Here is an 18,251-nt window from a genome sequence, read left to right as displayed (position 1 = left end):
GTATCTTATTCTTTTTTTCTCTAGTCCCTCAATTAAACAACTTTTATACACGAGGGGATGAGTCAGCCGGCCGTCCCGACGATGTAAACAAACTGAAGATAGGACTCTGAAAACTCTGAAAACATCACAGACAGTGGGACTCGGGTGTTACACCCATTGTAGACAGTCATGACTCACAGAGTTATTTTCAGAGGATATACTTGATTTCTATTATATTTAAGTGTGAAAAATCGCATATAAAGCCTTTAAGCTCTTATCTTTTATCTTACTATGTTTTTTCAGTTTTATTTTAAAAGTCCCCAGCGGAAGTCCCTCCCTTCCTCTTTTTTTTTTGCGCGCTCCCGCGATGTTTTGGGAACATTCGGTGCTCCGGTAAGCGCGCGCCTCCCCCTGACTGTAGCTGCCTGTCATCGCTCGCGCTGTGACATCACACAGAGGATTTGCTACAATGTCAAACACTTACAAGCAGCGCGAGCTCATGGCTTCCCCGCGCTACGATGAGAAGCACCGCCGCGTCCTGCTGCTGCTCATCCTCTGAACACAGAACAACTCCACCGCCGCTCACTTTTTATGGGTTTTATTCATCGTCCTGAACGGGATGCGTTTGAGGTAAGATGGGAATACTCTGCTCCGTTTTATTATCGCTCAGGTGCACGAGTCATGTTCATTTTTATTATTATTCCGAACATGACTCGTGACCCTTTTAAGATTAATTTACGCGTTTGTGTATCGCTAGAACACAACATCTCTTAATGTTGTATCTGAAAAGTTGTCCGGCTCTTACATCGACTGTGGCGGGCTGTTACGTAACGGGAGTGCGGCCACTGTCGAGCAGATGTTTGGCTGAGGTGATGATGAGAAATCCCTGGTAGGATCCAGATGTTTGCGTAAAGACAGCATCATCTGTAACACCAAGTTTAAAAATTTAAAAATCAGAATAAATAATAAAGAAACGAAATATATGGGGACATTCATAAAGGAATTGCAGGAATTACAAGGCCTATTTTTAAAAACGAAATTACTTATGTGACTCGACCGATTTAATTATTAAGTTCGACTTTTATTCATATTTTCTTGACCGAAACGATTTTTTATGAATTAAATTAAAATTATTAAAAATTATTATTAAAAAATTAATTTAAAAAATCAGTGATATTGACTTCCTCTCATAGGGTTTGTTAAATGATGATCTCAGTATTAATAAAAAAAAAAAAAAGGTCCCACTATCTATTTATTTATTCTTTAGTGAGGGCTTTAAGTTTAATTCCACATCCTTAGATATAATCATTTCAATGTCTTTTATATTAATAGTCTTAATTATGACCTGATTTCATGGATAGTATTGCCGCATTTCCTGAAGTGTACGTCGCTTTTTTGTTAAAACAGTGAAAAAAAAAAAAAAAAAGTCCACAAAAACCGTCTGGTGATGTCACTGAGCTGGTTTTGTGTTCTTCTCCAGCAGGTCTATGTGAGCGTGTGAGCCAGGTCAGAGGTCATGCTGCGGAGGGAATCCGACTCCCACGGCCTGTTTTCCTCCGGAGAGACGTCTGACAATGACTGTGAGGTGAGGTCATTTAACCTCTCACATTGCAGCTATACCGTGGGAATTCTATCCGTGGGCAACATGAAAGTTAACTTGGTGGTAACATTTCGCTGACTGTCGTCGACGCAAAGTGACATCTTAACTAGAGCCCGACTGATATTTATTGGGTGGCCGATACACACAGGGTGACATGGGCCTGTCACAGATGTACTCGTGTTTGACAATGCAGAACAGATAATGCCAAAAACAATGCCTGCGGTGATTTAGAAAAGGTGTCACCACTGAGTCAAACAGAGCGTGCTATGACTCCATTGATAACACTGTCTGCGTTTGCTCTGCTGTGTGCTGCTAAGCTAAAGAAACAGTTGACTATGTGAAGTAATGGTGTTTAAGAAAGCAGCCTTTTGAGTACCGCGAGATCAGTGTCAGTGCTTGTCAATATGCAAGGCAGGACAACTACTTCGAGCCCCAGACCTGTATGGGGCCCCCTCAAGGGCCGACAAACTTTAAACCACAGCAGCAGCGCAAAATGTGCAAATTTTGCAATGACAGTAGAGCCGTTTTCACATCTGCACTCCGGATAATATCTAGATATTTACAGGAGGACCGCTCCGGAGATTCTCCCGACCTAGTCGTTCACATATGCTCCTCACAGCGGGAGACTTTCCCTGTCAGAGGGGAGGGGGGGGCAGGGGATTTCCTAAGGTAAGACGTGACGTAAACAAACAACGGGGAAGTAGCGGGCGAAGCAACAGAGTCCGCTACACGACGTTATAATGAGAATATTTGCCTTTATATCAGTGCTGTGTGTAATCCAATGGAATGACAACATCCACAAAAGAGAGGAGAACAACATACTGACGAACAGAAAACAGAATGCAGACGTTTAATGACGTGCACAGAGATCGTAGTGGTCGCGTGCAGACACTTTAGCCGGTCACTATATAAACGTCATTCTCTTCCCATTGGCTCAAATTGAAATCCCTGGAGTGTATGCTGCCGCGTTCAGACATCAGCTCACTCGGATTTTCTGCGGAAAAAGTACTAGGGGTCTGGCCGGAGAAACCCCGGGTAAAGTCGGCGCGAAAAATGCGGCTGTTCGCGTTCACACATAGCCTAAAAAACCTCCGGGTAGCCAACTGTCCGGAGTTTTTCAGGAGATTTCCGTATGTGTGAAAATAGGTTTCGGAAACCTCCCCAAGGGACAGCACTCCCTCTTAAGCATGGCACGTTAAGCGGTGTTCTGTTTTAAAGAGCGACCGTGCTAATTGGTGCGTCTGTGGTTGTCGTAGTTACAGAGATGCATGGTATTTTTGACATTACAATAAAAAAAATGAAACATCCGTTTTGACTGTGATAAATCAGCTTAAAGTCGACTGTTATGGCTCCACACACACACACAGACACACACACACACACACACACACACGCACACACACACACACACACACAGTCAGTCACACAGTTTGGATCATTTTGTGTGTCCTCCCCCTCCCCCTTTATTCTTCCGCAACAGTCAGATTGAAAGCGAAATGTCACAGGGTCGTTATGATAGTGGCTTGAAAAGGCAGTCTTAAACGATTTAGATCACAGCTCTTCTTCTTCTTCTACCAAAATTTAAAAAAACAAGTAGAGTGAACAGTAGAGGGAGAAGGTTCAAAGCTAGAAAGAGAAAAACATGAAGTGAACATCATCTGTGTGATAAAATCATTTCTATAGCTGTTCTAAGTGATCATCCATCAAAGCGTCACTCGTCTCCTTGTACCTGACTTTGTTGATCTGCAGCCATAGCTAAAGATAAAAAGGTACAAGAGGCGTCTCACAAGTCCACAGATCACAGTTGTTTATCCTCTCTCTCTCTTTGTCTCTGTGTCTCAGATGGGGGCGAGCTGCGGAGAGGTAGATGTAGTGTGTCTGTGCGAGGCCGGTCCCTGTACACTTTATTCAGAAGCACACACGCCTACGCCGGTGAGTGCTCATGGCTTCCCACTTAAGTGTCTGTGGCCGGCACTCCGAGTGTTTCTTCATCTGTTATCTAAAAGCACGCTTTGAACTTCCTAACCGACCTCTCCGTCCATGCTGTTCTCAGACTGCTTTTAAAAAAAAAAGAAGAAAAAAAAAGACACTTAATGAAGTCTGTTCTGCTCTCAGGACACACGGCTGTGTGAACAGTGTGGGAAAAAGCGAGTGATGATCACCAGGTACTCTGAAGGATACGGCACAGAGGTAACTTCACGTGTGATATCAGTGTTTCTTCATGAGTGTGGGAATGTGATCTTATTGGTTTCTGTGGTTTTTAAGTTTGTTTTAAGGCTCCAAAATGTGACGCATTCATGACTTATGCTCGACCGAGGTTCACTACCTGTCGGACAAAACTGAGGCAGCTTCTGGTTTAGGTTCAGGTTCAGGTTTAGGTTCAGGTTTTGGTTCAGGTTCAGGGTCAGGTGACTGTATTTGTACCTGTAGGTAGATTTGTTTGCAGCCGGCAAGATCAACATCCATCACGACACACAGATTACAAAACAGATGTTACAACGAACAACACGTTAGAGAGAAGGAGAATTATTAAAACGACTGAAACATATATAAATTATTCCAATCAGAGCCAATCAGGACACAAGGGAGAGAGAAGTCTCAACCAATGAGATCAATAAAAGACACAAATAAATGTTACATGTTTTTTCTTTAGGAGGGCCACTCGACAAGGCCCTCTGGGTTTATTTGGCTCCTCCAGCACATTTCTTTCAAAATGTATATTTTGTTAATTAACTAAACATTATGTACTGTCTGTTTTTCCATTGATCTATTATTTTTGTTTGTTTTTTGTTTTGTTTTTCAAGTGCAATAAAATCAATAATAAAATAAAAAGATCTCTTAAGGCAGGCTCAAAAATACGTTTTGGACATAAATAAATAAAAGTGTATGTGCAAATATGGCTGCAGCTTGTTCAGTTCAGTGATAGGTCGGGCTCTTAATCAAAATTCAGTGAAAGCATGGACATAAGTAACGGATACAGTTTATTGGCAAAATGATTGGAATCAGTTCATTGAAGCAGGAACGTATAGACAGAACTTATAAATATAATTACAAATCTGGTTTAAAAAAAAAAAAAAAAGCCAACTAAGGATTTTTTTAATACTCAAATGTACAAACACATTTTATCTAGAGATGGGACCGATCCATTATGATATCTTTATCTCGACCCATATTGCCGTGATTTACCTCACAGATCAATAAAGAGCACTTTCTCAGCTCACTTTGAAGACATTCAGACTGAACTGTAACAAGTGCCCACAAACCGTCTCCATGGCGACGTTAAAAAACGAGATGAAACAGCTCCTTCTATATGATAAAAAGCAGAATTTCTACAATTCAGTTTAAAACATTTAATTTGAAAACCCGACAGTTGTCACTGCTTCCTGTCAGCCTTACATGTAAAACCAACAAAGACTATTAATTATGATATAAAAGTATTAGTATCGGTACAAATGTATCAGAATCGAATCAGAGCTGATAAAAAGTGAATCAGTGAATCTCTAATTTTATCTAGTACATAAATTAAGAAGGTGGGATGCAAATGGCCATGTGAGTGATTTTTAATGATGGAGATTTATAAAGTGTTCTTATAAAAAAAGAGTCAAGGAGAGTAATTGAAGACCGTGTTCCTTCACATGCAGGCGCTGTACGTACATAACCGTGTTGTTGAGCCAGTGCATACAATGGGAAGCGGCCACCACATGAAGGGTCTCTGAGCTGTGTTAGTCATGTGCGCTGATTCATGCACTTTAACAATGGTGCTAATAGAAAGTGACGCATGAAGACGCTCACACAGTGAAACGCAATCAGCGGGGTCTGTTGTTGGTGCTTTACGAATAGTTATAGTGATGATTCACCGAACAAGTCCAAAAAAGCAAATCAAGCCCCCATGCAGTGAATGTGGAGGTTTGTGTTTCTATGAATGTTTTTCAGTTGTTCTTTTTGACTCTCTCTTTAGTTTTTAGTTTGTGTATCTTCTCTCAGCTTCCTATGTTTCGTTCCTCTGCAGGAGGAGTGTGTGCTGTCGGACCCTCAGGGGGAGAGCGATGCGGATGCTGATATAGAAGATACAGATTGCAGGTTTGATGTGTGTGTGTGTGTGTGTGTGTGTGTGTGTGTGTGTGTGTGTGTGTGTGTGTGTGTGTGTGTGTGTGTGTGTGTGCGCAGAGGAGGGCACCGTTAACTGAAACATGTCACTTCATTCACCATAAATCCATTTACAAAGACGATACCTTGGATAGCACTTAATGTGTTAATTCTGTTTTCAGATAACTGAAGTTAACATTATGTAAATGCTAACCGGTGTTATGTTCTAAAGAGTTACCGTGCTAATTGGTGACTTTCAGCCGAATGCGTCTGTGCTTGTAGTTAAAGACGGAGATGATTGGTATTTTTGACATGACAATAAAAATCTGAAAACAAAGCGACATGCATTAGGACACTTTCTGTCTTTAACATCTGTTAAATTAAAGACACATTCGGCTATAAGTCGACAGTTAACATGGTCACTTTTTACACCGTAACACCGATATTATCAAAACACAAAATCAGCGTTTTTGCAATGTCGATAGATTTGAGTTCTTAAGAGGCCATGATGACTGAGACAAATCTACAAATAATAGAAACTTTTTTGATATATCACTACTTCATTTACTCGAGCGGTGCCCTGGAAGTACCTCCATGAATGTCAGGCAGCACTTCAGAATAAAAGCGCTTGGGGCAGCGATGGGCATTTCGGCTCGTCATTCAATAAGGTCACTAAAGTAGAGAATGCGGCATTGCTCTCGCTCAGGTTGTCTATGATCCTTCTCACCACCTGAGAGCGAGATTTAGAGAGAGATTTAGTAATCCACATCACAAATGAATGAAAACAATTAACACAAGATAATTAACAGATTACCCGCTCCGTCTGTGCGTTGTAGTTTTTCTGACCTTGTGCCCTTAACCCCGGTCGTTTGTTGTTTCAGACTTCAGGAGCCAGGTTCTCTCCAGCGAATCAGCTCGCGGAGGCGTAAGCGCCCACGGGTAGCGCGGCAAGACACCACTGAGAGCGAAGACGACGGTGGGCGGAGCCACAGGTCACATCGCTGGAACCTCAGGCTCAGTCCTGACAGAGCACACAGCAGGACCATACTGGAGGTAGAAAACAGAGACGAGTTAATCTCATTCTGTACATCTGATCACCACAACAAGGCACGATTCAACACAACTCAGAGGATTAAGGAGACGGGTCATGTTCCAGGTTTACTGACTTATAAGCAGGGATGAAATCTCCTATTCTTGATAGTTGAGAATGAGTACATTTTCTTTTTGTGGTTGAGTAAAATATTTTGAGTTCATTTAATTTAAGGGAAGCAGAACGTTTATCAAAAACTGTCAAAATGCTAATTATGGGGGCGCTGGTGGGGCAGTGGTTAGTGCGCGCCCCATGTGTGGAGGCTATGGTCCTCCAAGCGGACGGCCCAGGTTCAAATCCCGCCTGTGGCTCCTTTCCCGCATGTCATTCCCCACTCTCTCTCTCTCCCTGATTTCTGACTCTATCCACTGTCCTATCTCTACATTAAAGACACAAAAAGTCCAAAAATAAATATAAAATTAAAAAAATTAAAAAAATGCTAATTATGAAGTGCAATAGAAACACTGAGTCATGTTGCAGTAAACTAATTTTGCCAATTCTATTTCTGTCTTCATCGACTACTGTATGCGTTCATTGTTTTTTATTTAGCCAAATTTGACACATTAAAGCTCCAGTGAGGAGATTTTAGATAGTTGAGAAACAGACTGAAATGTATACTGGTGCCTCGGTATGAGCAAGAAAAGAAAAATGAGACCATCAGTGAGAGGTTTGGCTATTTGAATATAGTTACTTTGAAGACTTGAAATAGCTGCTGCGGGGTAGGTGTCAGACAGCATGCTGCCCTAACAACCTCTTTTTTTTCTTCTACATTTGCCACCGGAAAGATTGTTGTTGGGTGATGCATTCGACTGTTTGAAGAAGGAGCAGATTCAGTACATGATAGCCCACGCTACATCCCCTTCCAGAGAGGGGGCGTGGTCAGAAAGCTCATTTGCATTTAAAGCTACAGACACAGAAACAGCCTGTTCTGAGCAGGGCTGAAATAGAGGGGTTTATAGACATGATCAAATACAGGATCAGGATTGGTTTTTAGTAGGAAACTTCACAGACATGTTTTGAGGAGCTCTGTGGCTTATTTAAACTCGTTGATGAGGAGTATAATACTTGACCTTTAAGCTAAACCAAAATGCTACATGCTAAGTCGAGCCAATATTCAGCTCGCATGCAGCTTAACTAAAGGAAAAGATTTCAGATTTCCAACACTAGAAGATTCTTATTTCACAACTGCAACTTGGTCATCTCATCCCGTCCTTCTTTGTCTTCCAGGAGAGCATATCCCAGGTCCGGCCGCTGGTCATCTGCCGCCCGAGTGGCGAGCGGCAAAAGAGCCCGATCGATCTGCCCCGAGACTCCAGACGCCTGATGTCTCTGTGGCCCCCGTCCCTCTCTCTTCCTCTCATCCTCCTCCTCTCGCTGCCTCTCTCTCTCTCCCTCGTCATCGTCATCGTGTCTTTCTTTCTACCGTGGGCTACAAGCGCTTGACCGAAGAAAAAGCCGAAAAAAACGATTTGTACGAGTTAGTGAATAGCACAAGAGGGGAATAAAATAGGTGCTTTTACAGGTTTGCCGACTAATTTCAGATGTTTTAATGAACCCCTCCCCCCGCTTGATTTTCTTTCACATTCCCATGTTCTGAATGAATCTTAAACAAATATTTGAGTCTTTCATTCTGGACCTGTTGCAGTAGAATCCCTCTCCGTATTTTACATCCAGACTCTGTTCGCTCAGCGCTCGCTTTCGCCTCATCACATCTTGCCTTCCGTCTCACTTTCTCACCCCCTCGTTGGTAAAAATAGACCTCTCATCTCGCTCCTTATTCTAACGAGCCACAGGAGTGATACGTGGTGGAAAAGGTTTCAGGGCTGCGCAGGTACTGTACACGGAAACAGGGAAAAAAAATAACCAATAATGACACAGACCAAGCTGCCGAACTATGCAAATTCCTCCGTTCCTACACAGCTCCAAAATGACGGCTGTTTCAGGACATCTCATATTTCATTGGCACCCATTCCCCTTTTTCTCTCTCTGAGGCAAAGACTTTCTAAATGCAGGGACTAATGAATCATGATCTTATTTTAAAAAAAGCAATAGCTGGAGAGGTCTGATGTGGCTCAGATTGTGTGTGATCTACACTTCCTCTGCTGGATGAGTATAGGCGATTCCTTCTTATTTTCTTTCCCCTTGCTGCACTTGCGTATTTTTTTTTGTAAAGAAACCGAACCTCAAAATAAAAATGAGCTTCAGTCGAATTTAATCCTGTTTAAACCCTTCTGAAGAGTCTTACAGTTTTAAGGTTGCTATCATGTTTAATAATGTTTATGTTTATATTTATGAATCTTTATTGAAGGAGAAACGTGAGCCTGACAATCAGTCACGCTTTCAGAGTGAAACAATTGGGGGGAAAAAAAGCCATTTTCTCACGGCTTTTCTGCACTGTGTATTTGACCTCCTGTTGTTTTTCTATGTTTTTAAAGTTGTATTTCTTTTTTTTTTTCCACACAACACTAGTTCTAGAAACTATGTTCTTTTCCCAGTTGAGATCATGTTTAGTACCTTTTTCTCCTCCTGCCTGTTGTATTGCCTGTCTTAAATCTTCAGTTTCATTTCCATGTGTTTGTTCAGTGTTCTCCATGATTCATGGGGGCCAATAGAAGCTCAATAAAGCTAGATTGTATTTTGACAACAAACAAAACAATCTTTTTTTGTGTAAAGGAAGACTGTGCGACTTTTTTTGATCTAGTAGATGTCACCTTCGAGCACTAGCATGAAACCAAAACAAACTTCTGTTTGGACACACCTCCGCTTTTCTGAAGCTTGCGTCTGCACGATAGAGTTATCAACTAGAACACACCATAATTAAGCACCATTTAGCGCTAGCGGCGGACAAACTTTTCCTCTTCTTGAGCTGCGTTTCCCTGCGGCTCTGGATTGTTGTGTTAGCAGGCTAATGTTAGCACACTTTAGTTAGCTTGTAGCTTCACATTGCAGGTAAATTGACCGTGATCTAAAAGCCGTTACATGACATCTAAATAAGCAGTGAGTATGTTCTTCTTCCTTGACTAAAACATCTTTATACACAAGGCCGTCCCGTCCATGTAAACACGGCTCCGACAACAACACAGCCGGCGGTACTCGCGCTTCTCTCTCACAGTTACACAAGATATACTTCTAGCAAAATCATATTTTTTTGGGGTAAAAAGCACAACTTACACATGTACAGGACAAAATCATCAAAGAGAGAAAGAGCTACTGCTCTGATGACAGGGGGCGCCAAACTCAAAAGTTACTCACAGGAGCTTTAACTGTTCAGAGACTTCAACTGTTTTTCTTATCTCCTTAAAGGTCAACTAAATGTCTTACTATGACAAATTTTCACGACAAACTAGTCCTTCTTCAGTATCTTTCCATTTAAAACTAAATAATTCATACAGCTTTGAAAACAATCAGATGCTTTGAGAGCTGAGGACATATCCCATAATCGCTGAAATAAGGAAAAAGAAAAAGAGCAATATAATTTCCCACAGGCCCATATTTCCCATCAGTGTTTGCTGCTCTAGAGGAAAGGGTTTGGGGTGGGGGGGGGGGTCCCATAAGGAGGTTGGCGCTCTCCACTCCTCCTCTCACTGCTTGTGTCGTTATGGTAACCATCAGGACTGCAGAGGAAACATGTCTTTTTCATAAGTATATGGTGAGCTGCTGCTGCTGAGCACAAGACGCACTGCAGGTTATAAAGTGAATACGTCAACATCTGCACAGCTGCAAACATTATGCAGCACGTACAGAGAAGTTGGTTTTGATATTCTATGATTAATTTAATTTTCAAATGTCCAGTGGATCTGTGTGATGTCTATAGAAATTTCATGAAAGGAAAAAATAATTTTGCCTTAAAAAACAAAGTGTAAAAAGCACGCTGCAGGAGAGATGTCTTTGGGTAAATTGAACGACTGGAAGGAGCTTGCTGACATTTAAATGCTTGAAATCATTCTCAGTTTAGAGACAAATGTGCTCCAAAAGGAGGATTTTAAAAATCTTAACTATTAAGTTTACATTTTCAATGCATTAATAATGAAACATGCCCAGACTCACTTTGTCTGGTTCTGTGTCTAACATGTGCACGGCTGTGAAAGAAGCCCGAGTCACTGTGTCCTCAGGTGGGAGTTTTGTTTTAAAGCGAGGTGGTGCCCACCAGTTTCATTTGCATCTCGCTCACCCACTCACAGTGCTTCAACTTCAAAGCGTTTCAAAAAGAAACCTCGGCGTGTGAGAATATAAAAGCTTCTATTTTAGAGGCTTGAGGAGGAAAGATTACCCTGAAAGTTGGAGACACTAGATCTTCAGCTGGGTAACTTTTGCTTAATAGGATACTTGTTCCGTCGGAAAGGACCTGAAACTGTGGCCTCGAAATGTAATTTTATAATTTCACTTAACTTTAGAGGGTGAATTCTGGTTTTACAATCTGTTGTCGAGAGACATGCTTCTTCACACGTACACAAACAGGACTTGTGGAACATGCATAAAGAGATGTCAGACCGCACCAGCTGTTGGGGATTCGGTGCCTTGCTCAAGGGCACCTCAGCAGTACCTGACATGACCTGGAGGTGACCTGACATCTCTCGAGCCACCACACCAACTTCCATATTTTTTTTTATTATTCTTGAACTGGCAACCCATGAGTATCCCAACCAATGTCCCTACAGACTGATCTACTGCCACTCCCCCAAAAATGTATCTCATAGCGTCTTATAGCAATGACTTTATCCAGACGTCTTCCAGCCATGCCCTTAAAAAAATAACTTTTGCATGATGTTGGAAGTTGGGAGTCCATGTGAGAAAGCATAAAGAAAATTCACCACCACCACCTGGTAAATAAAAAAGCTTTGTCTTGCCTTGCAGACTGAACCCCCCCCCCAACCCTTTATCCGACCGGGTAAATCTCCTGCTGTGGGGGGTCATGTGTGAAAGTGGCTTCAGTTTTATCGTTCACATGTTCCTTTGAACAATGTGAAAATGATCCATTAAACTAATTTGGGCCAACAATCACTTAAGATTGACGCTTAAGTTAAATATATTGCCAGGCCCCTTATGCAACCCCAGGCGGTTGACACTTTAACAACATTGAAATGCAAGGAGAGAGCGTCTTTGTGAGGGACCTTTGTCGGTGTACTTGTGATCCCCAAAACGATTTCTCAAATCAAGGTTAGAGCGTGACCCAACTGTTTGCTTCTCCTTTCAGCACAAAGGGCGACAGGTGTAAGACAGGTGTTGTTTTGTTGCCCTCTGCCTTCTTTCTCTCCCTCATGACTGACTCAATCCTTGACCTAGATTCCACTGCATTGGACGTGGAGGAGCAACGTGATCCCGCTGGTGACCCTCCAGGCATGTAGTACTGATCTCAGAGTCATATGGTGCAGAATAAAGACGCCAAGGCCCCTCGGAGATGTTGTCTTGGTGCATTGAGTTTGGCAGGCAGAGACCTGGCTGACTCCAGGAAAGGATCATTGTCGAGTTTTCTACTCGCTTGGTCGAGATCTTTACTGTACAAATTTAAGAATTGTAGAACTGCTAACTAACAGCAAAATGGAAGCATTCAAAAATTAAAATTGTAAGGCCTGTAAATAAACTGTGTGGTAATTGACAAGAAAAGGACACTCAAAAAAAACAGATATTAAAGATTAAAACAGTTTAAGAGCAGGCTGAAGTGCAAGAACTGCATGCACATTCAGTGCAACAATCAATCTCAAGCCTTTGTTATGTCTCCAGTGACAGCCTGAATAGTCTTGAATTTCAATAACCTTGTGATAGTACACTGCAAATAGCAAGTCGTCACACCACTTCCAAACGTTCAGATGCAGGAGGTGAGGGAGACGGGAGAGGAACAAATAGACAACACAGCTGGTGTCTGCAGACAGGGAAAGAAATATAGCTGCCGCTTGCAACAATAATACACTGGACTGCCACTGGATTATTCTTTTCTCTGTCCATTTTTCCCCACTGAAACCAGGCAGAAGCGTTAGTGATCTGCAGTCTTTTTAAACCTCTAGTGGTGTAAACGCTTTGAAGGATTTGAGGGATTAGTGCAAATTAAAGTGACACTGAGTTGAGGAGTGTGGCATGTTGCTAATCCATGCCTCCAGAAGGAGTGGGATGAATGGAAGAAAGAGATGGGAGGAGGACCGGAGGAAGAGATGGAGGGAGAGGGTGAGATGTTACACTGAAGTGAAGGTTAGCAGTGATGAAGAAGGCCAGGATGAAGAAGAGGAGGATGAGGCAGATTACACAGATTGGGAAGAATAGGAAGATGAGGAAAGGGGAGTAGACAAGGAGGGAGAAGAGGAAAATGTGGAGATTGAGGAGGCAGAGAGGATAGAGGATGACTGAGAACTTTGGGGTTCAGAGGGGGTATAAAGAGCTGGGAAAGGAAGATGATGGGGTGGTTAAAGCAGAGGATATGGTCAACTTTGTGGAAGAAGTGAAAGAAGAAAGTGAAGTGGACGGGGGGGGGGGGGGGGGGTGAGGTGGATGAGGGCAAAGAGGAGGTGACCAAAGCAGAGCAACTAGAAGAAGGAGAAGAAGAGAAAGTGGATGAGTTGGTGGAAAGGGAGGTTAAGAAAATCAATATGGATGATGAGAAGATAGAGAAGTGGAAGAAGAGGAATTGAAAGGAGACAATGTAGAGGGTAGGGAGAGTTTTTGAGAACAAGGACGTTTGAGAGGCTGATTGAAGAGAATGGGGACATGGATGGAGGAGAAGGTAATGGAAACAAAAGGGGAGGACAAAAAAAGAAAAAAAGAAGGAGGATGATGTGGAGAGGGAGTTTCAAGAGAGTGGGGAGGAGGAAGAGGAGTTTACAAAAGCAGAGGGAGTGGGGGAGATCAGAAAAGGGACTGGGAGGTTGAGGAAGCAGAGAAAAGGGCAAGAGAAGGTGACAATTAGTTAGACAAACAGGTTAGGGTGAATGAGGAAGAAGACAGCGCAGTAGAGGAAAGAAGAAGAAGAACCAAAGGAGTATCAAGAACAGGCACAAACTAGACAATATCGTCTGCCAGAGCAAATTCAGAGGAATTTGGGGTCAAGATATACTGGAAAATCCAGAAGGTACAATGCAAGAAAATCAAGCAGTCACTGAAGGTGAAAACGTGTCACTTTCAGGGAAATCTGACTTCATGGGATCTGGTGACGAATGGTTCATGTTTGAAAGAATTAAGATTGAACAGAGAGCTGTTGAGAAAACGTACAAGGATTCAGAGGAGAGTGGAGTTACTGTAAGCATCCCAGTACGATGGACTCCTAGAGAAAGAAGAGAAGAGGAAGAAAGAGGTAGTGAGAAATCTCAAGCGACGGAAGAAATGTTTCAAATTGATCACGGGAAGCTTCGAGAAGAACAGGTCGAGTCTGCAGAGGATGATGAAGCAGAACATTCCTCGGAAGAAGAGCCGGATCATTTCAATGAAGATGAGGTGAAGATGTACAGCAAGGAGGGTTACCTTGTGGATTTTTTCCACACTTTGACAGAGTTCAGGGATTCGTTGCTGCTCACCAACCTCACTTTGAGCACGGATGATGGGATGACTTTTCATGTACATTCTCTTGTCTTGGGCGCTGTCAGCTCAGTTATACGCGAAAGGCTCATTAGAGGCAAAGCGGGGAACGAAACAGTCGACGGAAGACCAGATGAAGATGGTGTCGGAGTCTCTAAGTGGTCACTGCCTCTGGGTCCAGATGTGGATCATGTCGGATTGGAAGCAGTTGTGGAGTTTGCTTACACTGGACTCATGACACTTTTGAGGGAGAACACTTTGTACCAGATAAAGGCAGCAGCTCAAATGCTAGGAATCCAACGAGTGCTGGATCTCTGCACAAAAGAAGAAGAAAAATCTGCAAAAACTGGAAGGAAAGGGAAGGAGGAAAGGGTCTCTGCTGCAGATCAATTGAGGGTCAGTCTTCAGTCCATGAAACAGCTGTGGATGGACAGAGTGGGCTGTGACGTAACTCTGGAAGCAGTCGGAGGACCACTTCATGGTGAGCAGTGTACCAATGACTTGTGCAAGTAAAATAGACCCCACTTAGGGAACACATTACTTTGAACCCTGGCTGCCCAGCTAGAAAGTGAAATGTAAGTAAGCTGTCTGTGAAGAGAAAGCTGAATTCACTCACACATTGATTCATTTTTGAGTTAAATTGCAAATTAACTTTGATATGGTGATTTTCTAGTCTTCTGATTACTCAAGGTGCTCAATGCAAAATGCAAATTCTTGAACAAAAAGTCTCAAACACAAAATCATACTAACAGAAGAGGTTGCCATGCAAGATGCCATCCTACTCTCCAGGATCTATTTTTGGTCATTACAAACACTCACACACCAGTGGCTAAGCACCTCTGGGAGCACATTGGGACCAAATACCTTGCCCAAGGACATTTGACATACAGACAGGAGGATTTCTTGGTATTTTATTGTACCTCTGCCAAGCTTGTTTTCCACCCTGGACATCTGATAAGTTCCCTTTTTATCCTCAAGACATGGGGCTCAGCTGTTTGTTTTTTAGTTTAGATGAAGCCACCATCTTATTGCTTACACAATGCTTGGATGACTTTTTCAAGTTCCTACACTGTGAATTCACTTTCAATTTTCCTGTACCATACAATAATTTTCCATGTCTGTCCTACAAGATTAAGTCTGTCTTCAAATAAAGTATTAATGGATGTGTTCATTGAATATTGCATTTCAAAAACATTTTGCATTCACTGTTAGAGTTGTAACAATTATATTATATATTGTCTATAAAATACATTGTGATATAAATGGACCAAAACAAGAAATTCTTGCAGAATCCTGTACATGTTTGTTGCCATTACAATGAGCTTAGAGTGTACTGACTAACTTAACAACCCCCTTTCAGTCCATAGAGTCGTCCTTGCTGTGGGGAGTGACTACTTCCGCAGCATGTTCACCTTGCGGATGAGAGAGTCCAATCAGCCATGTGTGACCCTTCCCTTCCTGTTGGCTTCAGAGCTGGAGATTCTCATTGGCTGCTCCTACAGCGGGGTTCTACCCCTCAGCTGGAAGTGTGCCTTTGAGATCACCAGTACTGCTCTTCAGCTCCAGTACCAACCTACGCTCTCCTTGTGCCTGAACTTCCTGCAACAAGAAATAAATCCTCACTCTTGCCTTGATGTGGCATCGTTTGCTAAGGCCTACGAGATGGCGCAGCTTCTTGAAGTTGCAGACGATTATGTCTTGCGGCAATTCCAAAAGGTAGCGTGTACCTCAAAGTTCAAGGACCTGCCAGCCAACCAGCTCCTGAGGTACCTGAACAGTAGCTCACTGTGCGTTCCATCTGAACTTGTTGTTTTCAAAGCAGTGGTGGCGTGGATCCAAGCAAAGCCCAAGATAAGACTGAAGCTTGCTAAAGAACTAATGAAAACCATCCAATTTGCATTGATGACATTTAAGGAATTCAGAGAGGTTCAATCTCTAAACATGTGGTCTAATCACAGCCTGGCAGAACTCTTTGAAGCCATTAAAAAGGATTTTTGCTCAAATGACTTTGCCCCGCTGAGTCAGTATCGCATCTATCTACCAAAAGAGAGCCTGGTCTTGATTGGGGGTGATCAGACCTCTGAAGACCTCAGTAACCGCAGCATCAGCAGAGAACTCTGGTTCGGGAATTCCCTTAGGAACCATACAGGAATACGAAAGGCCATGGAGTGGCGTAAGTTGGGAGACATGCCAGAGCCAACAAGGTTCAGACATGAGGTGTCTGTGCACAAAGGACAACTATATGTGTTTGGAGGCAAGAAGTATTATGGCTCCAATGACACCATGAATTCTGTCTACAGGTGAGAGCAGGCACTACCAATTAGAACAGCCAATTACAGTATTTTAACATTGCTTGCATTGACATATCATGTACAGCTATACTTAAGTGTCTCAATCTACCAAATTTCTAGGTATGACCCAGTTCTAAACACCTGGGAGAGCCTTGCTGACATGCAGCACAAGAGATCCACTTTCTCTGTAGTGGTGCTGGATGGAAAGATTCTGGCCATTGGTGGGCATTCTGACCTTCACTTTGAAAACAGTGTGGAACAATACTGCCCAACTGCAAACTCATGGAGGTATGTAGTCAGTAATGGTTTGCTTACCAGATATTATGATTGTCTTGAATAAACTTCCAGTCCTAAACATAAAATTAGTTTGCAAACATTGCTTCTGGCTGTTAGAGGACACTGATCACACATCATAATAGTGACATGAGACTGCTATTAGTTGTCTGGATAGTTAAAATCAGCTAAGGTGTAATTAGGTCTAAGCAAGTGGCTGGAGCCACAGAGAATCAGAGATTTTTCTTTAACAATAGCATCAATTATTACCAAGCAGATTTGGTCAACTTAAATGGTATAACATTCTGTGGTATATACCTCCAGACTTAAACATTTCAAGATATACATTTCTTTCTTTCAGGTTCACCTGGCCCTTAGATCTGCCTCTGAGTGGACATGTAGCAAAAGTTTTACGAGGGCAGATCTATGTCTCAGGAGGGCTAAACAATGACTACAAGTGTGTTTCATCCATGTTTCTGTACCACCCTGAGACAGGAAGCACTTACCTGGCCAACATGGCTCAATCTCGGGCTAATCACTGCATGGAGACCCTGGGTGAATGTCTGTATGTCGCCGGTGGAATCACCACAGATGAAAACATGACTGCTGTTAACCAGCTAGCTTGTGAGATGTACAATCCAGCTGCTGATTCCTGGACTGCCTTTACATCCCTGCTGGTGCCACATGTTGGAGCAGGAAGTGCAGTTTTGGAGGGCAAATTTTATGTGCTGGGTGGATACAGCCATGAGAGCTACAGTGACATAAAGATGGTTCATCGTTATGATCCCAGTGCACAAAGATGGGAGAATATGGGCAGGATGCCTGGACCGAACAATGACATACGAGCATCTCTGCTGTGTTTACCACAACACTTCCGACTGTAACACGTGAAGACAAACTCCATTGCCGTAGTTGTTTTACATTAAGTTTATTGATGGTGAATTTCAGGATCGTTTTTGCATGCAGTATATTTGCAATTTAGCAAGCATTTTTTCATTGTAGACAATGCGAGAATGTCAGGTTGTCAAAACTGCCAATTTTTGATACCACGTTTTTGAACGATACAATCTCTGTATGAATTGCACAAACACATTGTCAATGTTTTGGTACAGAAATGTTGCCAATATGTTTGTGCAATTAGGAAAGCGTGAAGGAGTGCTTATAATTTTTTGGTAGTTCAAAACAATAACTATCTGGGGCGCTGTTGGCTAAGTGGTTGGGGCACGGCTCCCATGAGCATGGGCGGCCCGGGTTCAAACCCAAACTGTGTCTGTCTCGTTCCCTAATTTCTGATTCTATCTACTGTCCTGTCTCTCAAATAAAGGCACTAAAAGCCCAAAAATTAATCTTTAAAAAAAAAAAAAGAAGAAGAACTTTCTCAATATTGGGTACGCAGAACTTCTATTTTTGTCACCGTGGTATCGTAACAGAT

The 18,251-nt window shown here is 42.5% G+C and overlaps 2 protein-coding genes across 5 annotated transcripts; both read left to right on the top strand.

Moving 5' to 3' along the window:
• The first annotated feature begins 352 nt into the window (after positions 1–352).
• On the top strand, positions 353–9,210 carry si:ch211-63p21.1 (uncharacterized). 4 transcript variants are annotated; one of them, XM_061031436.1, is made up of 7 exons: positions 356–609; positions 1,463–1,564; positions 3,422–3,511; positions 3,695–3,769; positions 5,589–5,659; positions 6,547–6,718; positions 7,983–9,210. In XM_061031436.1, exons 2-7 carry the CDS (start codon positions 1,496–1,498, stop codon positions 8,196–8,198), a joined length of 693 nt encoding a protein of 230 aa, XP_060887419.1. In that variant the 5' UTR covers positions 356–609; positions 1,463–1,495; the 3' UTR covers positions 8,199–9,210. The 4 variants fall into 4 exon arrangements, with proteins under 4 accessions (XP_060887421.1, XP_060887420.1, XP_060887419.1 ...); XM_061031435.1 differs by having other exon boundaries at positions 357–609; positions 1,460–1,564; XM_061031438.1 differs by lacking the exon at positions 3,422–3,511 and having other exon boundaries at positions 353–609.
• A 4,839-nt stretch (positions 9,211–14,049) lies between these two features.
• LOC132958763 (kelch-like protein 33) lies at positions 14,050–17,874 on the top strand. The gene is made up of 4 exons (XM_061031794.1): positions 14,050–14,736; positions 15,616–16,555; positions 16,667–16,834; positions 17,181–17,874. Exons 1-4 carry the CDS (start codon positions 14,064–14,066, stop codon positions 17,701–17,703), a joined length of 2,304 nt encoding a protein of 767 aa, XP_060887777.1. The 5' UTR covers positions 14,050–14,063; the 3' UTR covers positions 17,704–17,874.
• The last annotated feature ends 377 nt before the right edge of the window (positions 17,875–18,251 follow it).

This window comes from Labrus mixtus, chromosome 23, assembly GCF_963584025.1.
Source record: "Labrus mixtus chromosome 23, fLabMix1.1, whole genome shotgun sequence".
NCBI classification, from domain to species: Eukaryota; Metazoa; Chordata; class Actinopteri; order Labriformes; family Labridae; genus Labrus; species Labrus mixtus.
This window is presented reverse-complemented; position numbering and strand designations above follow the sequence as displayed.